Raw genomic sequence first — 19,540 nt, forward strand, 5'->3', positions numbered from 1 at the left:
ATTTCAGAATGTCTAAAGAATATTTCCTAACTTTTCGGACCCGAAATAATAAGTATGACAGCCGTTTTAATTTTCTGGTGTGCATGACACCTCATGTGTACCATATGAAATTTTTATGCAAGGTGAAGATTAACAAAGTTCGTAAATGTTAGTTTATAAAATTTTAATTTACATAATTCCGCGTCCGAACACAATTCAACGAGCGATTCGCAAAGCTAATTTAGTAAATAATAATCGTGTTAAAGGACGTAAGAGAGATTTGTTTGATAAAGAAATATGAAGAATATTATCAATAAGAAACTCACCCATTTAGTTGTTAATTCACTACATGGTCGGAAATGTGTGCTGGAGGATAGTGCATTGACCTCGTACAATGTATGATGAACTGCACAGATGATCTGTATCCGACGGCGACGAACAGAAGGATGTTTCCAGGCAGGCTATTCAAACGGTCACTTTTACAACATTATCACTAAACACTGATCACATATCAATAATATCTGCGGACGAACTTTCCTGGATTAATATGTATGGCCTCGAAAAGAGCCGATTTTTTAATGCGACGCGTTCAGAGTTCGCACCGTTAACAACACGCATCGCGTTGACACATTTCGTAATGCTCTCCCTTTGCAGCATCCTTGGAGTAAACAAGTTGATCGCACCGTACAAGAATAATTAAGAAAATTCTCTCGCGACGACCTTTTCATATTAATGCTCGAGACAAACTGCAGAATGGCCGACAATGTTCGCGTCCGATGGGAAACAGTTGAAACTCGCTCGTAGAAAAACGAACCATTGTCGGCCATCGTGACAATCTGCTGCAGTTCGTACGCAGTGCGTGTTGTTAACGATACGAACTCTGAACGCGCAGCATTTAAAAATTGGTTCTTTTCAGGGCCATACATATTAACCCAGGAAAGTTCGTCCGCAGATATTATTGATATGTGATCAGTGTTTAGTGATAATGTAGTAAAAGTGACCGTTGGAATAGCCTGTCTGTACATCATACATTGTACGAGGTCAATGCACTATCCTCCAGCACACATTTCCGACCATGTAGTGGATTTACAACTAAATGGGTGAGTTTCTTATTGATAATATTCTTCATATTTCTTTATCAAACAAAGCTCTCTTACGTCCTTTAACACGATTATTATTTATTAAATTAGCTTTGCGAATCGCTCGTTGAATTGTGTTCGGACGCGGAATTATGTAAATTAAAATTTTATAAATTAACATTTACGAACTTTGTTAATCTTCACCTTGCATAAAAATTTTATATGGTACACATGAGGTGTCATGCACCCCAGAAAATTAAAACGGCTGTTATACTTATTATTTCGGGTCCGAAAAATTAGTAAATTTCTTCAGACATTCTGAAATAAGGATGAACAGCGTTTTTCTTAAGATTACCACTGCCACGTGGTAAACAAAATATCGAAAGTTGATATTTTTCGTGACTTGTTCATTGATTTGAACGCGGCAGAGTCCCCCTTCAGCTGTCAAAATCAGTGGTAGGAGCACATGGCACGTTGTATTTCGCGTCATTGTGTCTCATTGGTCGGTGTTTTTCATTAATAACTCGTAAACAAAGCCGCAGATTGCATTTTCGCAAAGGAAAAAGTTACTTAGAATGATCTCAGCTACCCCACATTTCCGTAATGCGAGACATTTTTGGGACACCCTGGATGTATCACATAGAAGAAAATTCATCCTGGCGCCACGGACAATTTCTGTAAAACCGGCGTGGCATTCAACGTGTTAAGGAAAACAGCATCGTCGTCGTCGATCACTTACGAAGTCGTGTCATGGCGTCGTCGGAGAAGCCTCTCGTCAGATTCTCTTCGTCGGGGATGAAATAGTTGACGTTCATACAGTGCGTTTCCACCGGGCTCAGATACGTCTGAACTGCAACCAACGATCGGTAATCGTGTTAACAACAATACCAACGGTTTCTTTTTATTCGCAAAAAAAGAGAAAAATGAAACGGGAATTAACATAACTCTGTCGGCGCAAGATTTCTATCGGATCTGAATCTCGACGTTTCGTGACTTCGATCGAGACTCGTTTCCGCTTTTACGTTTAATCCTAACGTTCTCGCGTTCGACCAGACAACGACGGACCATTCACATGCAAATCCGTAATCGTTTGCTTAATCGCGTCGGATTAAAAATTGAATGAATTTTCTCGTTAAGCGATCGCTACGTTATCGCCTTTTACAAATATCCGCGATCTAAACAAGCGGCCACGGCGAACGATTGCCAATTAGGCCTACCGTTTGAGTCTTTGAACGGGGCTCGTTATAAAACGGAATGCTCGCAATTACAAAAAAGAAAAAAAAGAAAAGAGGAAAGAACGATGCAAAGGTTTAAAAATACCACCGGCATTGCCTCTGGGCAAGTTGCGCGAAAAAGTACGCGAGCCGGAAATTGCGACATCGCGGCGCGCCGCGGCGTTAAAATCGGCGAACAACCGACGAAAATCGTTCGAATATTCGCGAACGACTTTGGCGTGTAGTTACGGCCATTCTTATTACCATAACAGCTTTCACGGTGAGATTACAAGCCGCTCGTCGTCGTTTAGGCAAATCGTGATTCGTTCGACACGATTCGATGCCGAACGCGTTGCATCGACGTCGACGTCTCTCTCGGCGTCGATTACACTGTTCGACAAGATTTTTGAGTTCCTATATCCACTATGAAATTCTTGTAGAGCTTCACTCCTTGAACAAGAAGTTTCGAAAACACGTGAGAAAATACGAAGCTTTTCGAACAGCACCAGATTTTACACAATTGAGCCGTTTATTTTGAAAGTGGCAGAAGTCACTTTTTCAAAAAAATCGAGTTAATGATAACACTAATTACAATTGAACGGTATCTTTTCATTTTTTTAAAATTTGCAATCAATAAGTTGAGAACTATTGAGATTTGTTCGAGAGAATTTTGCTAATTAACGGTATAACAAACATGTTTATTTTGAGACGCAGTACTCAGGAAATTAATTGCGGGGCTTAGTGTAAAAGAAATAGAAATGTGTGATAAGTGTGTGTGTGAAGTATTGTTTTGAATTATTTTCAGTATTTTTAAAAAAGTTGTGATCACTGGACTTATTTTTATAAGTGCGAAAGAGAATAGTGCAGTCTTGTAAATTATATTATAGTGATGTGGGGGCTACCTCCAGACCCGCCAGCAGATGGCTATAAAATGTTTTATAAACTAACTTTAGATGAAAAAGATGAATTTCTAACTTTGGATTTGTCACCAAAAGAAGGAAGACCTAGGCGTTATTCACAAATAGAAATGGATCCGTTATACGCTGGATCTCGTCCTGTTTCTTCAGCAAAATACAAAGACACGATGGACTTGTTTAATTATATACCCCCAATATACCACAGTTATTTAAAAAATTTGAAACAAAACACGATTTCCGAGGATTTGATCACTCCTATTGATGACGAAAATTAAATTGAACTGATGTATTTTCATATAAATTACTTATACTTATGTTTCAAAATGTACTAATTATTTTTGTATTTTATGAATATTAAAATAAAAAATACTTAAATCAATCCTTTATATTAAATATGTTCATGGTATAAATTATTATTATATATGTAATTTATTCAATAATTTTAGTGAATCACTGCCCTTTCAAAAAGATCACTTCGGTAAAATACGTCGGACAAAATTAATATATGTCAGTCATTTTTCTAAACTATTTATTTTGAAAGTGGCTTAAGTCACTTTACCGTAATGAAAAGTGTTGGTTTTTTAATGTTTATAGGAAATTATTTATACTGAGAAAAATATCAGTATCCTGAGATAACAAATACAAGTAAATCTTCTCGAAAGTTAGCATCCATATCTTTAAACGTGTTAAAACGCAAGCCCTTAAATATATCGACTTCAAAACAAAGCGACTTATGTCACTTTCAAAATAAACGTCTCAATTATCGATTCGATTGCGAGATTTCGGGAGACGGTAAGCTCTCTCCGATTGTCCCTCGGCTTGTAAACGTACGGCGGCCCGTAAAAATGTTCGTACACTTTTGGACGAAAGAGTTGTCGCTCTAAAACGTGATAACTCTCTTAAAACTCAACTAAACGGCTTGATTTGTTTTTTAGATGATAGAGGGACTAGTCTACTAGACGACGACCGAAATGCCTTTCTCTAGTTTTGCTGTTACTTGGGTCTAAAAAAATAAGAAACTTTAGTTTTTCAACTGTTTTATCCGAGCTCGTAATAAAAATGTACAAAATGCCTTTCGCGGATCTCGGTAACTTGTGCGCGCGCTGAAAATTTCGTTCGCCGCGGAAAAACTTCCGATGTCCCCGAGGTCAGCAGTGCCTCCGACATTCGCCTAGGCGTAGCTAGATTCCTTTGACACAATGAACCATAAAGACAGCGCCGTCGCGTCGTCGCCGCCTGCATAATTCAGCCACAGCTACTTTGTTTACGATAGCCATGAATATATGCGCACCCGTGTCCGCGAATGGCTAAGGTCGATTGCACGCGCAGGTGCGGTCCGGGATGATTCGAACGTACTTACGTGGATCGCATAATGCCGCCGCTGCTTCATCGTTGCCCGTCGAGCGCCTCCGACGCGACGGCGTTACCGCGATTACCGGAAAATCGTTTGTTCGGCGATCGACCGATCGTTGCGCGACCCTGATCACAGATCTTCTTCGGCGAGGCTTTCGACGCGGACGACCGAATCTCGCTTAGAAATGTTAGCGTCAATTACAGTAATGTCTCCCTATCTGTCGCCGAAATTTCGACCACGTCTCTCAGACGTTATAATCATTTTTGGCCGATTTATCGACCACGTCTCGTAGACGCGATAATCGTTTCTGGCCCGCTCATCCGACCACGTCTCCCAGACGCGGTTGTAAGGCAAAGGGTTAAGATTATGCCGCCGCGATACCGTCTGCGAACTGCTCGTTAAACGCAACGGTAGCGTGGATAGTTTCATAAAGCATCGATCCGAGATGCAAAAACGGCGAGAAAGCGAATACGAAATTCTCGCGGCGGATGTGTTCGAAGGAATTTTACTGCCAAGCGTTCGTATCACCTCTGACATCGCGTTCTCATATTCCAAGATGCTATGCAATTTATTTCGTCGGTTTCTCCGTTTTTTTTCTTTTCTGTTCTCGAAACGTAGAGGCGACCCGGATCGTCGGCCGAAGTATCTGGAATAATTGCGACGCTCGATTCGGCTCGGTAAATCGTCGACGAAAAAGAGTTATCGATTAGGTTGTCGTCGTTCGGTGGGGCAGCGCGGCCATTGGGAAACCGATCGACAGGCTTCCGGTAGGCGAAGCGTTTAGCTCCCACATTATGCCACTGAAAGCTGGTAGAGTGTTTGTTCGGGGCGTTTCCACGCGTCATTACCGTAGAAAGTTGAACGGAAGAAAAGGCGTAGCACGAGCAGCAGGCTCACGGACACAACCGTGCGAAATAAACTTGGGAATCGTTCGCGACGGATCTCGATCGCGTCTCTCTTATCTCTCGCATCGAATCGCCCTTTCCATTCGATACGCCCCACCGCGGTTATCCGGGATAACGATGCTTTCCCGTCGGCCCGTGCAAAGATTCCACAAATTTCTATTATTTTCGAACTCGGCCGCCTTCGGGCGTTCCCGCTTCGCGGGGAATCGCGATTCGATCGAAGTCGCGCGGAAATCGTAGAAAGTCCGCTGGCAGAAACAGCCGAGGAGGAACGATTCCGCGCGACAGCCGACAGCGAAGCGAGCACAGGTACTCGCTGGTACACCGACACGCTGACAGAGCTCGAATCGCCGCGCGAATCGGTCGATCGAATGCCGAACTGGTGCATGCTGTTCAGGGACCCGTGGAAGTTGCGAAAATCGACGCCGATTCGGGAGGTTTCGCCGCGCCCGGCGACTAATTGCTCGGACATGGGCAATGCCCACAGCACAGTGGGTCGAATCGAAGATTTTAATGACTTTTTGACAAAAACCTAATTTTCTCGTATCGATGTCCAATCAATTTTGATCGCTCGTTAAATGTCCATTACCCTCGAGAGTGGAAATATTAATAAAAATGATCGTAAATTGTAACAGATACGACGATTTAAAGTTGAACATTTTGAACGCTACATTCGACGCCAAAAAATATGCTTCTTTTTCTCGCAATGTCCCGACGATCCTAATTAACTTTTTCCTTTGCTTTCTTTTTTCACATTAGGAGGCAATATCTCTCGTTAGGAAACGGTAGCTTAAATTAAGATTATCGTATCCTATATATGAAAAATAGAATGTTTAATAAAATACAAAAAGTGTAAAAATTCTTTACATTCGACGAGGAACATCTTTTGACACCCAAGGACTCACGGTTTCGGACAAACGGTATATTTTCGGGATACTTTCCCCTACATAATTCTGTAAAAGTTACATACCAAGACGAATCAGATTGTAAATTATTGCGTTTTAAAGATATCAACGTCACGTTACTTCGAGGTTAAAGATATCGAAGATAATCTCTCCGTGTTCCAGTCGGTATATTGCAGAACGCTTCTTCGTCTGTAAAAATCGACGGATATTTAAAATTTTTAATTATTCCAGAGAACATGAAAAATATAAGTAAACGAAACAAACTTTGTAACATTACGATACTAATGTACCTGGTATTACTAGTTGGTCCTCGTAACTAGTGTGAGTGCAATAAAGTATGCGTCCCAGAAGAAAGTTCTCTGTATGCATTGTACAGTAATGTTTCACCTGACGACGCTCAGATTGTCCACTAAATTGGATAATTTGGGAAGAGGAGATACGATTATTCGAGCCTCGCGGCACGTTTTTATAATTGTGGACGATTTATAACTATAAAAATAAACCGCGAGGCTCGAATAGTCGTATCTCCACTTCCCAAATTGTCCATTTTTGTGGTCGATCTATTTTACAGTGATGTCTTCTTAATCGACGCTCAGATTCTGCAGAAAAATGGACAATTTTTGGAAGAGCCTTGTAGCTCGTTCTTTTACAGTTGTTGACAATTCGTAACTATAAAAGCGAACCGCAAGGCTGCCAAATTATCCATTTTAGTGGGCAATCTGAGCGTCGGTAAGGGAGACATTACTGTATTTTGATTTATTCTATATTCAGCAGCTATTTAGCTCCGGGCTATCGTAGCTCCAGCAATAGTTTGCCATAGTTATAGTACCATCGTCGAATTCCAAGTGTTCGACATGTTATAAAAAGACGAACATAATTCGAAGCAATAGCGTGAAACTTGAGCGAGCAAAATATCATTGTTCGCGCCTGGTTTCTACGATATCGAAAGACGAGAGGTGTCTTTAAGGATCTTCTTGTAACTTAATTGGCATTGCTTAATACCAAAAGAACTTTTAATGTTTTTGCAAAAAAATTATCGAACCGACCCGTTTGCTCTGTCCACGAAGAGCAGACAACGTGCTTCGACGCAGAATCGATCACCCCGATCGGTCGGATGCTTTCGAGCAGGACCGACTCTGCTCCAACGATTCGTCGGAGCTCCAGAAATCGTCGTATCGTAAATCGAAAGAAATCCAGTTCGAATTTGATAAATTCCGAAAGATTCGAGCGCGGTTCGAGTCCTGACGCTACAATCGTTTCTTTTCTCTCGACTCTGAAGTCGAAATACAGTAATGTCTCCCTAATCGACGCTCGGATTGGTGCACAAAAATTTGGGAAGAGCAGATACGATTATTCGAGCCTTGTAGCTCGTTCTTTTACAGTGGTTGACAATTCGTAACTATAAAAGCGAACCGCAAGGTTCGAATAATCGTATCTCCTCTTCCCAAATTGTCCATTTTTGTGCGCAATCTGGGCGTCAATTAGAGAAACGTTACTGTATGTAGTTGGTAAATTTCGACAGTTCGAACTTTTGATAAAACGTAGAGAGTACTAGAAACAGTAACAAAATGGTAAGATTAATTAACATATTCCACATTTTATCAAAAGGTCAAACTGTTGAAATTTTCCTACTACATAGAATGCATACGCGTACTTTATTGCACCCGCACTGATGACGAGGACCCACCAGTAATTCCAGGTACGTTAGTACTGTAATGTTACAAACAGTTTGTAACATTATATTCAAACAATTTTTTTTCACAAGAAAATGTCGATGAAAATTAATTAAAAATTATTGTTCAACAAATGTAAAAAACAATTTAAATATCTGTAGTTGGAAATAACTATTTTTTAAATATTTTTGGCGAAAATTTCATTGCGATATCTTCGATGGTTCAAAAATTATAACAGAATGTCACGGAATTTCTCGATCCGTCTCACTGCGTGGCGCGGCGCAGCACGGTGGTTCCAGTTTGCCCGGAAGTCTCGAGTTTCACGAGGAACCCGTATCCTTCGAGGAAGAGCTGCCTCGACGAGGGTGCCGGCGTTGCTTCGATACCGTTGGATAGCATGGAACGACGCGAACGACGCGGCATCGTTACCATTTTGATCGATCGTGTACGACGAAGTTCCCGTCGCCTTACCGGGGAGAAAGCCGTCGATTTCGATCCTCCGCGACTCGATAATCGACTTTTCCGTGATCCACGGACACGAAGAGGGCCGTGTTGCCGCCGCGAGACAATACCGTCCCGCAATTTGCGGTAAAACGGCGCGGCGACGAGATCGAAGATCGGAAAAAAGAACCGACCGACGAACGAGTCCACGGACGAATAGAAAGCATCCGCGGGATTCTTGAGAATCGGGACGCAACGGCGTGGACATTGTTCCCGTCGTTCGGCCGGAAAACGGTCGACGCGATCGATACGTCGCACCGCGTCTCTATCGTCTTGTACCGTTCTTCGACCGAGAGCTCCTTATCGGCCGCGACGCGACGTTCCGTTTGCTTCCGGCGCGGGCGGCGTTCCGCTTCCGGCCCCGTCTTTGATTTATTTAGCGTACGTGAGAGGTCGTCGGTCCCGATTCGGCGAAAAAAGGGCCCCTTTGTCGCCGGCCGATGGCCGCGCGGAATCGTTAAACCGACCGATTCGTGCGTATGAAATCGAGCCTCTATTGGCAAGTACGATGCAATTTTAATAGTTTTTTTCTTTTTTTAATATAAAGGAATTCGATGCTCTTACAACGATTTTGAAAAATGGTATACCAATTTCCAGTGGCGCCTCGGAGTCGCCACTCGAGCGCAAAGGGCTGATACGTTTCGACCCTCGTGTCGCGCAGCTGCGGCGTGCGTTCGCGATAGAAACGCGGAGAAAGAAGACGCGACGAGTCTCCTTGGCCGCGTAAAGTCATAAAAATGCACCGTTTTAATTGGACGACGCATGCATCACCAAGCCAGGATAAACCGGCGTGGCGAGGATGCGAGAGGAGGAACGAGCGAGGGAACGCGTTCGCCGGCGCGTTCTAGCGCGATAGCGACGGAATCTAACGGGGGGGGGGGGGAGATTCGAGGTCGGCGCGCGTCAGCCGCGAAATATTCGCCGATATTGTCGGCCTTCCAGGGCAGAAATGGTCCTACAAAATAGAGGTCAGCCGTACGGAAGCGGTCAGCCGCGGGAGCGCGCGCTGTCACCGGTTCGCGCGTGAAAAATTTGAAGAAACCAGTCAACGACCGGTTTCGGGGAATTTTTATCCGTTCCGTCGCTTTTGCCCTTTTCTTCTTTTCCTCCTTCTCCTCCTCCTCCTCCTACTCGGACTCTCTTATCCGGCCGTAATTACGAAGTCGCGTCGACCGGAGGACAAAGTCGGGTCCTCGCGAGTCCGTGGTTCCTCTTCCTGAATGGCCGGTGAACGTCGTCGGGCTCTAAACTCTTTCGCTCCGATGGGCGTATATATACGCCTTCGAAGAATGACCATTCATATACGAAGAGCGTGTATACAGGGTGTCCCAAAAGTATCTCGCAATCCGAAAGTGGCGGGTTCCTCGGGTCATTCGAAGCAACTTTCTCCTTTATACAAATTTTCTCCGAGACACCGTTAACGAGTTATTAACGAAAAACAGTGACCAATGAGAGGCGAGCTCGGCTGACGCGAGGCGACCGAGCCAATGAGCGGAACTGGGCTTCGCGCGCTGGTTGGCCGGGCCGCCTCGCGTCGGCCGTACTCGATTCTTTTTTGGTAACATTTTTGTAAAGGAAGAAGTTGCTTCAAGTGATCCGAGGAGCCCGCCATTTCCGAATTGCGAGACATTTTTGGGACACCCTGTATACGCTCTGGAAAAGGGGGCGCGCGGGTACGAAGAGTGTATATATACGTTCGTACCATATATACTTTTATTTCATACTTTACACGAGATACTTTTGTTAATCGAGTATCTGCCATCGCTGCATGCCTTAAACAATTGACTATCATGAAACATAACACTATTGACAAGACGATATTGTGTTTTATTCTAACGATTCACAGTTTCAGTCTTCTTTAGAACATTGCCAGCGACGGATGTATACCAGCAATTTATAATAGCAGCGATTAAAAGGTTTACACAAATTTATAATTCTAAAATAATTTTGTTGGCTTAATTTTACTAATTCACGGGTAAATACTCAATCCCTGCCTTTGCGACAATACGTTGAGTTTTAAAGTATTTAATGTTTTTAGACCCATTATCAAATCATGGGGAAAAGAAAATTTAGGAGAATATTTTTCACGAGCGATAGTGAAAATACTGAAAGCGAAAATACCGACACTGAAAGCGTTTGCCATGGAAGACAAACGGTAACGTGCTCAAGATCGCAAAAATCTGAATATATTTGGTCTACGGAAAACTTGGAACCAGAAATACATTCCGTACTTCAGTACCAACTACACAATAATACGCTCCACTCACAGCGATCACATTTTGACGGAAGCGCTCCGTAGCGAAAGGGTTAAACCACTGTACAGTTAGCGGGGAGTCAACGATCTTGGCGCGGCGTCGCGTTTAGGCCAAACTAGATTCGAGGAAGGCCGAGGAAACGCGCGTGCCACCTGTTGAATGTCAAATATTTCAAACGGTACGAGGCGACGCGGCGCGACGCGACGCCGCCCTCGATAAGAATTTTCACGGTGCCGCGCGCTTCTCGTCGATCGCGTACCTGTTTTGGCCGTGCTTCGATCGGTCGCCCAGATTCGCCTCCGTCGTCGCGAGTCGTTCGAATGGGATTTTTAGTCGCGAAGATCGAAGGACAGAGCAGCCGTAAACTATCCGAACACCTGTCGCGACACGGCCAGACTCGCGATTCCGCGCGCGACTGTTACCATAAAACGAGCGACGAATCGCGCCATTCATCGATGTCGCTCGCCGGTGATCGCCCGGTCATGTGTATCCACTCGGAAGGAGTTCATCGACTTTCTCTCGAAACAGACTCTAGAATAGAGATGGTCGAGGCGTGTCCCATATTTTTTTCGTGGCCGCGCGTGGAACGTGGAAACGTGCCGCGACGACGATTCAACAACGATGTTCGGGGTTATTCGGAAAACACGGTCGAACAGTGGCGAACAGCGCGACAGTGCTTGTCATAATCGATCGCGAAGAGAACCAAGCGATGCGATAGCGCTCGTTAAGATCGATAAAAACGAAACAAACGAAACGAAAAGAAAAGAAAAGCAGCTATTATGCGATGTACGCGCGTCGCTGAAGTTTCACGCGACCCAAAATCTGAACGGCGCGATCGCGCTGCTTGGCACTCGAACGGTTAACCCTTTCGCGCCGAGCGGCGCATATATACGGCATCGAAACGAAGCGTATACAGAAGACGCAGTTGCGTAATTTGTAGCAAAAATGATAAAAGAACGGATTCGCGGTACGAGTGCAAACATTGCGACGTTGGCCTTTGTATAGATCCTTGCTTTCAAGTATATCGCACAGAATTATATTATTAGTTTTTACATATTATTACATTTTAATCATTTTCGTCTCGTTATTAATTATGTTAAACGTTTAATCGTTAGGCTTTGTAACTATATAAATACCTGTGTTACCTATGATTTTGTAAGTCTTTTTAAATTAAAAATGTAAATATACTTGTTAGGTTGGAGCAACGATCGTTTTATTCGGCACGGTTATTATTTAAGACTTGGAACAACATATATACAGAAATCACATGCGCACCGTATATATATTTCCGGGGCGAGTTTCCGTTCGGTGACGCTACTTTGGCGGATGGAGCTGTCGTAGCGAAAGGGATGACGTACGTCTTTCGCTTACTATCTTTTTTTATTCGGCCGAATATAACCATTTGCGCTCGAGTAGTGACTCGGGGGCGCCGCTAAAATTTGTTACATCGCGTTTTAAGATAATTTTTATATCAACAAAGTTTAGATTTAACAAAATTGTTAAGAGTATAACCGTTGCACGAGTCCCAAGAGTCAATTTCGTACGCATAAAATGCATTTTATCGTATAAAATAAAAATACTATAAGCGAGAAAAATGATTTTATATTTACGGTTGAACTAGCTTCGAGTGCAAAGGGTTGATAACTTTTCTAAATTGGTTACGGGTGAAACGACATACTGTAGCCAGACTTTGGAAATGAAGCGTCGAGCAGCGGAAGATCCTTAAAAAAATTAGATTCTACGAAAATTAATCGTCGAAATTATTATTAAAATTGTTCCGAGATAGATTCAGCTTCCCGGGCATTTTTGTCGATTGTTCGGTCGGAAACGTCGACCCTGAGCAGCATTAAATAGAACGCGCGACAAAGATTCGTCTACGATGTCGAATCGTGCGCGAATACGGTACATTTCACCCTAATTCCGCGGTCGGATCGCGCGCACAAAAATGGACAATTTGGGAAGAGGAGATACGATTACTCTAGCCTTGTAATTACCGATCGTGTCGACGACTATAAAAACGAGACGCGAGGCTCGACCGATCGTAGCCCCTCTTCCCAAATCGTCGATTTTTGTGCGCGATCCGACCGCGAATTAGTAAGAAATTACTGTACAGGTTGCAGCAGGTCTTTCGGTTCTATTATTTCGTTTTGCCGTAATAAATTCGGGCAACCGGCATACTCGACGAGAAAGCGTCCTCGTCGACGTTCGCGTCCGTGTTCCAAAAATCCCGAGTGAAATTTCTCAAAAACCGAGCCGCAACGGTAACGTCCGGCGCACCGAAATCTACACCGGCGACCACGCCGCAACGACAACTAGCAACTCGTTGGAACAAATGTTCGGTCACAGTTTGCGACTCGCGTGCGCGAACAAATTCAAAAGTTAAATTACACCGTCCGACACGATTTTTGATTTCCTGCGGCCACTACGAAATTCTCGTAGAGCTTCGCTCTCCGATCGAGAATCCGAAAACCGAATTTCTCCGTCACTCTCGGTTTAAAAAAAAAACGAGCTTTCGTAAAAACCAAAAATTTTAGACAAAAATGAGGTATCGTGTGAAAAGTAAAAACGTTCAAAAGTTCTAATCGGCGTTTAAAATAGATGGAGGAGAATTTCCCGGATATAGTGGCATGCAATTTATTGATTGTCGACAACTATAAAAACGAGTCACAAGGTTCGAATAATCGTATCTCCTCTTCCGAAATTGTCCATTTTAGTGGACAATCCGAGGGTCGGTAAGGGAGACATTACTGTAATCGGTTAAAGAGAACAGGGAGCGCGAGCGCGACATGCGCGCGAGGACGCGATTGTGGCGATTCGCCGTCGAAGGGAAAAGAAGAGTAGCAAAGGAGAAGGCCAGCCGTCGGCGACGCGTCGCAATTAATCCGATCGCAGTTTTCTCTGTCGGGATTCCGAGAAAGACAGGAAACCGTGAAAGCATCGCGACATTAGACCGCGCCGAGCCGGCGCGAGCCGGCGCGCGCGAGGCTACGCGCGACTTTTTCTTTTCACCCGGCTGTGAAATGCCTTTCGAAAGTAGTATTTCGTGGATTAGGAATGGCCAAAGAGTACCGTTGCCCATGAAAGACTGCGATCGGCCGGCTCCGAGTTCTGCGCGCGTACGGGCCCCGCGGTGCATTCTGGGTCAGCCGCTTTTCGATACGCGCGCCTGCACGGATTCCTCGGGGCGCCCGTTTGACAAAGCGCGCGCACACCGTCGGACCTTGACGCCTCGTCGCCTCGACGCCTTCGCGTCCCGACGCGTTCATCGGAACGTTGAATTTCATCCTTCTCGGGTTTCGAGGTGAACTCTAAACTCGCGAACGCCCAACATTTTCTACGACGTTCGGTAACATCGAGCTTCGCGCGCCGCACAGTGGGCCGGATCGAAGATTTTAGCGACCTTTTGACAAAAACCTAATTTTCTCGTATCGATGTCCAGACAATTTTTATCGCTCGTTAAATGTCCATTACCCTCGAAAGTGGAAATATTAATAAAAATGATCGTAAATTGTAACAGATACGACGATTTAAAGTTTAACATTTAGAATACTACATTTGACGCCAAAAATATGCTTCTTTTCCTCGCAATGTCCCGACGAACCTAATTAACTTTTTCCTTTGCTTTCTTTTTTAACATTAGGAGGCAATATTTCTCGTTAGGAAACGGTAGCTTAAATTAAGATTATCGTATCCTATATGAGCCGTTTATTTTGAAAGTGGCATAAGTCGCTTTGTTTTTAAGTCGATATATTTAAGGGCTTGCGTTTTAACACGTTTAAAAATATGGATGCTAACTTTCGAGAAGATTTACTTGTATTTGTTATCTCAGGATACTGATATTTTTCTCGGTATAAATAATTTCCTATAAACATTAAAAAACCACCACTTTTCATTACGGTAAAGTGACTTAAGCCACTTTCAAAATAAATAGTTTAGAAAAATGACTGACATATATTAATTTTGTCCGACGTATTTTACCGAAGTGATGTTTTGAAAGGGCAGTGATTTACTAAAATTGTTGAATAAATTACATATATAATAATAATTTACACCATGAACATATTTAATATAAAGGTTTGATTTAAGTATTTTTTATTTTAATATTCATAAAATACAAAAATAATTAGTACATTTTGAAACATAATATAAGTATAAGTAATTGATATGAAAATAGATCAGTTCAATTTAATTTTCGTCGTCAATAGGAGTGATCAAATCCTCGGAAATCGTGTTTTGTTTCAAATTTTTTAAATAACTGTGGTATATTGGGGGTATATAATTAAGCAAATCCATCCTGTCTTTGTATTTTGCTGAAGAAACAGGACGAGATCCAACGTATAACGGATCCATTTCTATTTGTGAATAACGCCTAGGTCTTCCTTTTTTTGGTGACAAATCCAAAGTTAGAAATTCATCCTTTTTATCTAAAGTTAGTTTATAAAACATTTTATAGCCATCTGCTGGCGGGTCTGGAGGTAGCCGCCACATCACTATAATATAATTTACAAGACTGCACTATTCTCTTCCGCACTTATAAAAATAAGTCCAGTGATCACAACTTTTTTAAAAATACTGAAAATAATTCAAAACAATACTTCACACACACACTTATCACACATTTCTATTTCTTTTACACTAAGTCCCGCAATTAATTTCCTGAGTACAGCGACTCAAAATAAACATGTTTGTTATACCGTTAATTAGCAAAATTCTCTCGAACAAATGTCAATAGTTCTCAACTTATTGATTGCAAATTTTTAAAAAATGAAAAGATACCGTTCAATTGTAATTAGTGTTATCATTAACTCGATTTTTTTGAAAAAGTGACTTATGCCACTTTCAAAATAAACGGCTCATATATGAAAAATATAATGTTTAATAAAATACAAAAGGTGTAAAAATTCTTTACATTCGACAAGGAATATCTTTTGACACCCAAGGAATCACGGTTTCGGACAAACGGTGTGTATATACAGGGTATCCCAAAAATGTCTCGCAATCCGAAAGTAGGGGATTCCTGAGGTCGTTCGAAGCAACTTTTTCCTTAGCGAAAATACGATCCGCGTCTTCGTTTACGAGTTATTAACGAAAAACAGTGACCAATCAGAGGCGAAATCATTTGGCGCGTGACGGCTGAGCCAATGAGCGGAACTGGGCTCCGTGCACTCGTTGGCTGGGCCGCTGCGCGCCAGCCGAGCTCGCCTCTTATTGGTCAGTGTTTTTCGTTGATAACTCGTAAACGAAGCGTCGGAGAAAATTGTCGCAAAGGAAAAAGTTGCTTCGAATGACCTCAGGAACCTCCCATTGTCCGGATTGCGAGACATTTTCGGGACACCCTGTATTTATATATTTATACATTTAGGAGATTTCGAGGACATCCGCATCTTTTCTTAAATATTGCACGGTTCCCAACGATTTATGTTCCCAGAAAATTTGTGGCTGTCTAGACGATTTCAACGATTCCCTGTGCAAGCTCGTTCGACATCGGATATCGGGGCAAAACGCAGAATTCGTACCGTTTTAATCGTGTCGATCGCCTCGAGGCTCCGCCCTTTTCTTTCTCCACGGTCGGCGGGATTGATACGCGTCGTTCGGAAGATAAAACAGAGAGAATCCGATCGAACAAACTGCTGGAAATACGGAAGACGCGTTCGTTTGTTCGGGCCATCGCGCGCACGCGAGCGATTTCGCGGGACGTTTCCTTTCTCCGGGAGAACTGCGTGCAGCCGAACCATCGGCTCTAAACTCTTAACCTATTACGTGGCCACGGATAACCCGCGACATTATACTATCGTAACGTAGAAAGTCCCCGGGGCCAGCATCCATGAGATAACCGCAGCGATTTGTTCCGAGATATTATCGCGCGAAATCCAATCCACCTTCGCTCCGCTCCGATCCCCAATTTCATGCTGTTGGTCGCTAGCCGCTAGCTTTTATAATTCTTGGCGATCGGCGATTATGAAAACGAGCCGTCCATTTCGGGAGGGTATCCGAATTGGGGAGGATCACGCCGAATTGTTGCTTTTATAGCGATCGGAGTTACAAACTTTTCCGAGAAGTTGTAGAATTTCACTGTTTTCTATCTTTTAGATCGCTCGTGAATTGCTTTCGAAGCGGGTGCCGGGTTTGCTCGCACCGGATCAAAAACAACAACGCGTCGACGATTCGGAGCGCGGTCAAGCGATGGTTATATTCGAACGAATTACGCTTCGAACTGCTTCCCCACCCACCGTACCCTCCGGATCTAGCCCCCAGCGACTACTGACATTTCGCAGACATTAAAAAAAGATGCTCCAGGGAAAGAAATTTGGCTCGAATGCTGAAGCGATCGCGGAAATGCAGGCCTATTTTGACAACAAAGACGAATCGTTCTACAAAAAAAGGCGCCGGAAAGTTAGAGGAGCGTTGGAACGAATGTATCGCCCTCGAAGAAGAGTACGTCGACGGATAAAGTCGAATTTCTAAAAAAAAATTTGTTATTCCTCAGTTTGACCGGAGACTTATCGAGCGGTGCGTTACGCTACGATTCGTTAGGCTCGACCGAACGATTTTCGCGGAAGAACGGATAGCGTTTTATGCTTACCAGTGGGCGGTCGTTCTTTGGGGTAGCATATCCTGAAGAGACCTTGCGTCCTCGTGTAATAATAGTACTTCGTGTTCATTTGCTCCACCAAGTGGCTCTGCTCGGCATGCTTGGCTGCATATTGCTGCAACAGTACAATTTATCCGAATGATTCGTGCCGTTAACGATACTTTTTCGTTTTGCACAGGCGAAGCCTGTGCCGCAACGTTCTACAGTGAGGGACAAAACGATAGGACGTTCGATAATTTTGAATCTTTCGCATAATATAGCGAACTATATGTACATTGTACACACCCTATATATTGAAAAAAGCCCTCTAAACCGAGCACAGTAAACCTTAAGCGTGTATATTATACGCGAGTATCGGTAATGTTCTATCATTTTGTCCGATTAAAATCAGCACATTTTTACACTGTTTTCTTTAACTCCTTTCGCGCACGAGATACAAGCTCGAGGTTTATTACGCTCGTCTCTAAGAACATATCTGGTACATAAGGTATGTAAAATGTACGCGTATTTTATTTATCATGCGAAACATTCGAAAATGGTAAACGTCCTATCATTTTGTCCGGATCTGTACCCACCACCCGTCTACGCGCATTTCATCGAAACGTCGCGTGTCGAGGTACAGTAATGACCAATAAAATGGACAATTTGGGAAGAGGAGATACGATTATTCGAGCCTCGGGGCTCGTTTTTATAATTGTGGACAATTTATAACTATAAAAATAAACCGCGAGGCTCGAATAAATCGTATCTTCTCTTCCAAAATTGTCCATTTTTCTGCACAATCCGAGCGTCGGTTAAAGAGACATTACTGTAAAAATTATGAAATAATTGAATCTCTTTGCGCATCTCCCGAATAATATGAATTGACCGACGGCGATCTTCGCCGCCGTTTTCGGCTAGTAGCGATTGAGTGCCGCGGCAGTGGGGCAGCTAAATAAATGTGGAGGTGGGGGGAATATAAGCGCAAAGGCGACTTCTTGTCGCGCGAGGACTATACGTTGTTCCGCGTACAGTAATGTCTCCCTTATCGACGTTCCGATCGTCCACCAAAATGGACAATTTGGGAAGAGGAGATACGATTATTCGAGCCGCGCGGCTCGTTTTTATAATTGTGGACAATTTGTAACTATAAAAATAAACCGCGAGGCTCGAATAAATCGTATCTCCTCTTCCAAAATTGTCCATTTTTGTGGGCAATCTGTGCGTCGATTATAGAGACATTACTGTAAATGCACGCTTTTAGGGCGACAGTTCGATTGTCTCGAACAAACCAAAGGACGCCGTTTGAAACCATTTTTTCCTCGACGAACGGGTATCAAGGCTATCGAAATCGTAGCTGTCCCGCCTAGGGGGAACATTCGTGCAACTCGAGTTACGTCAGCGACGAATCTTCGCGGATCTCGCGGGCGAAATCATCGAAAGGGAATCGACGCGCCGGGACGCACGACGAGCAAAGTGAACGGCGTGGTTTCGGACGCGGATGAACCGCGCGGGCCGCTCGCCTCGTAGGAATATTACGATCGTTAGAAAGTGTAGGAAAGTAACGATTGCAAATCGTTCCCTCTCCGAATGAACGCCGGGAACGACGGTTCTCCGATCCGATCGGGCCTCGTCGAAAGCATCTGGAAAAACACCGGCGAACGGATCGCAGGAAATTAGCCGCGAACCGTGGCTACTCGATTTCAGGAAACCACCACGGTTTCGCGATCGCGACGGATTTGCATTTCAACCTTTGCGAATCGTTCGTCGATCGACGGATCTCTGTTCGAAAATATTCTCTTTATCGCGTAAAGCGGGCTAAGCTGCTGCCGGGAAATTGTTTTTTTCTTCTACGAGTATTATCTCGGACGCGTTCTATCGCATATTTATTCATTTTTACCGGAAGCGCATCGAATCCGCGGGATATTCTTCGGGTGTCCGAATAATCTCCTCGCTTCCCGATTGTTTCAGCGTTGTCCAGGAAATGAACTCGCCGTTGCCAAGCACATATTGCGAAGTACAATAAATTCTCCCTAATTCGCGCTCGGATCGCGCACAATAATGGACAATTTCGGGAGAGGAGGATTACTCGAGCCACGCGGCTCGAAAATTATTGTACAAGCGTGAAACGAGGGGTTCTTCGGGTCGTCCGAAGCAACTTCTTCCTCGGCGAAAATATTCTACGAG

The 19,540-nt window shown here is 43.6% G+C and overlaps 1 protein-coding gene across 2 annotated transcripts in view; it reads right to left on the bottom strand.

The window, feature by feature from the left end:
- Positions 1 to 19,540, bottom strand: part of LOC117220709 (uncharacterized) — a 61,257-nt gene that overhangs the window by 11,027 nt on the left and 30,690 nt on the right. For both annotated transcript variants that reach the window (XM_076528605.1, XM_076528601.1), the window contains exons 2-3: positions 17,366 to 17,489; positions 1,798 to 1,908 (exon numbers count right to left, since the gene is read on the bottom strand). In XM_076528605.1, the coding sequence (XP_076384720.1) occupies positions 1,798 to 1,908; positions 17,366 to 17,489 (235 nt within the window). The remainder of the gene's footprint in view (positions 1 to 1,797; positions 1,909 to 17,365; positions 17,490 to 19,540) is intronic.

This window comes from Megalopta genalis, chromosome 1, assembly GCF_051020955.1.
Source record: "Megalopta genalis isolate 19385.01 chromosome 1, iyMegGena1_principal, whole genome shotgun sequence".
Taxonomy (NCBI): Eukaryota; Metazoa; Arthropoda; class Insecta; order Hymenoptera; family Halictidae; genus Megalopta; species Megalopta genalis.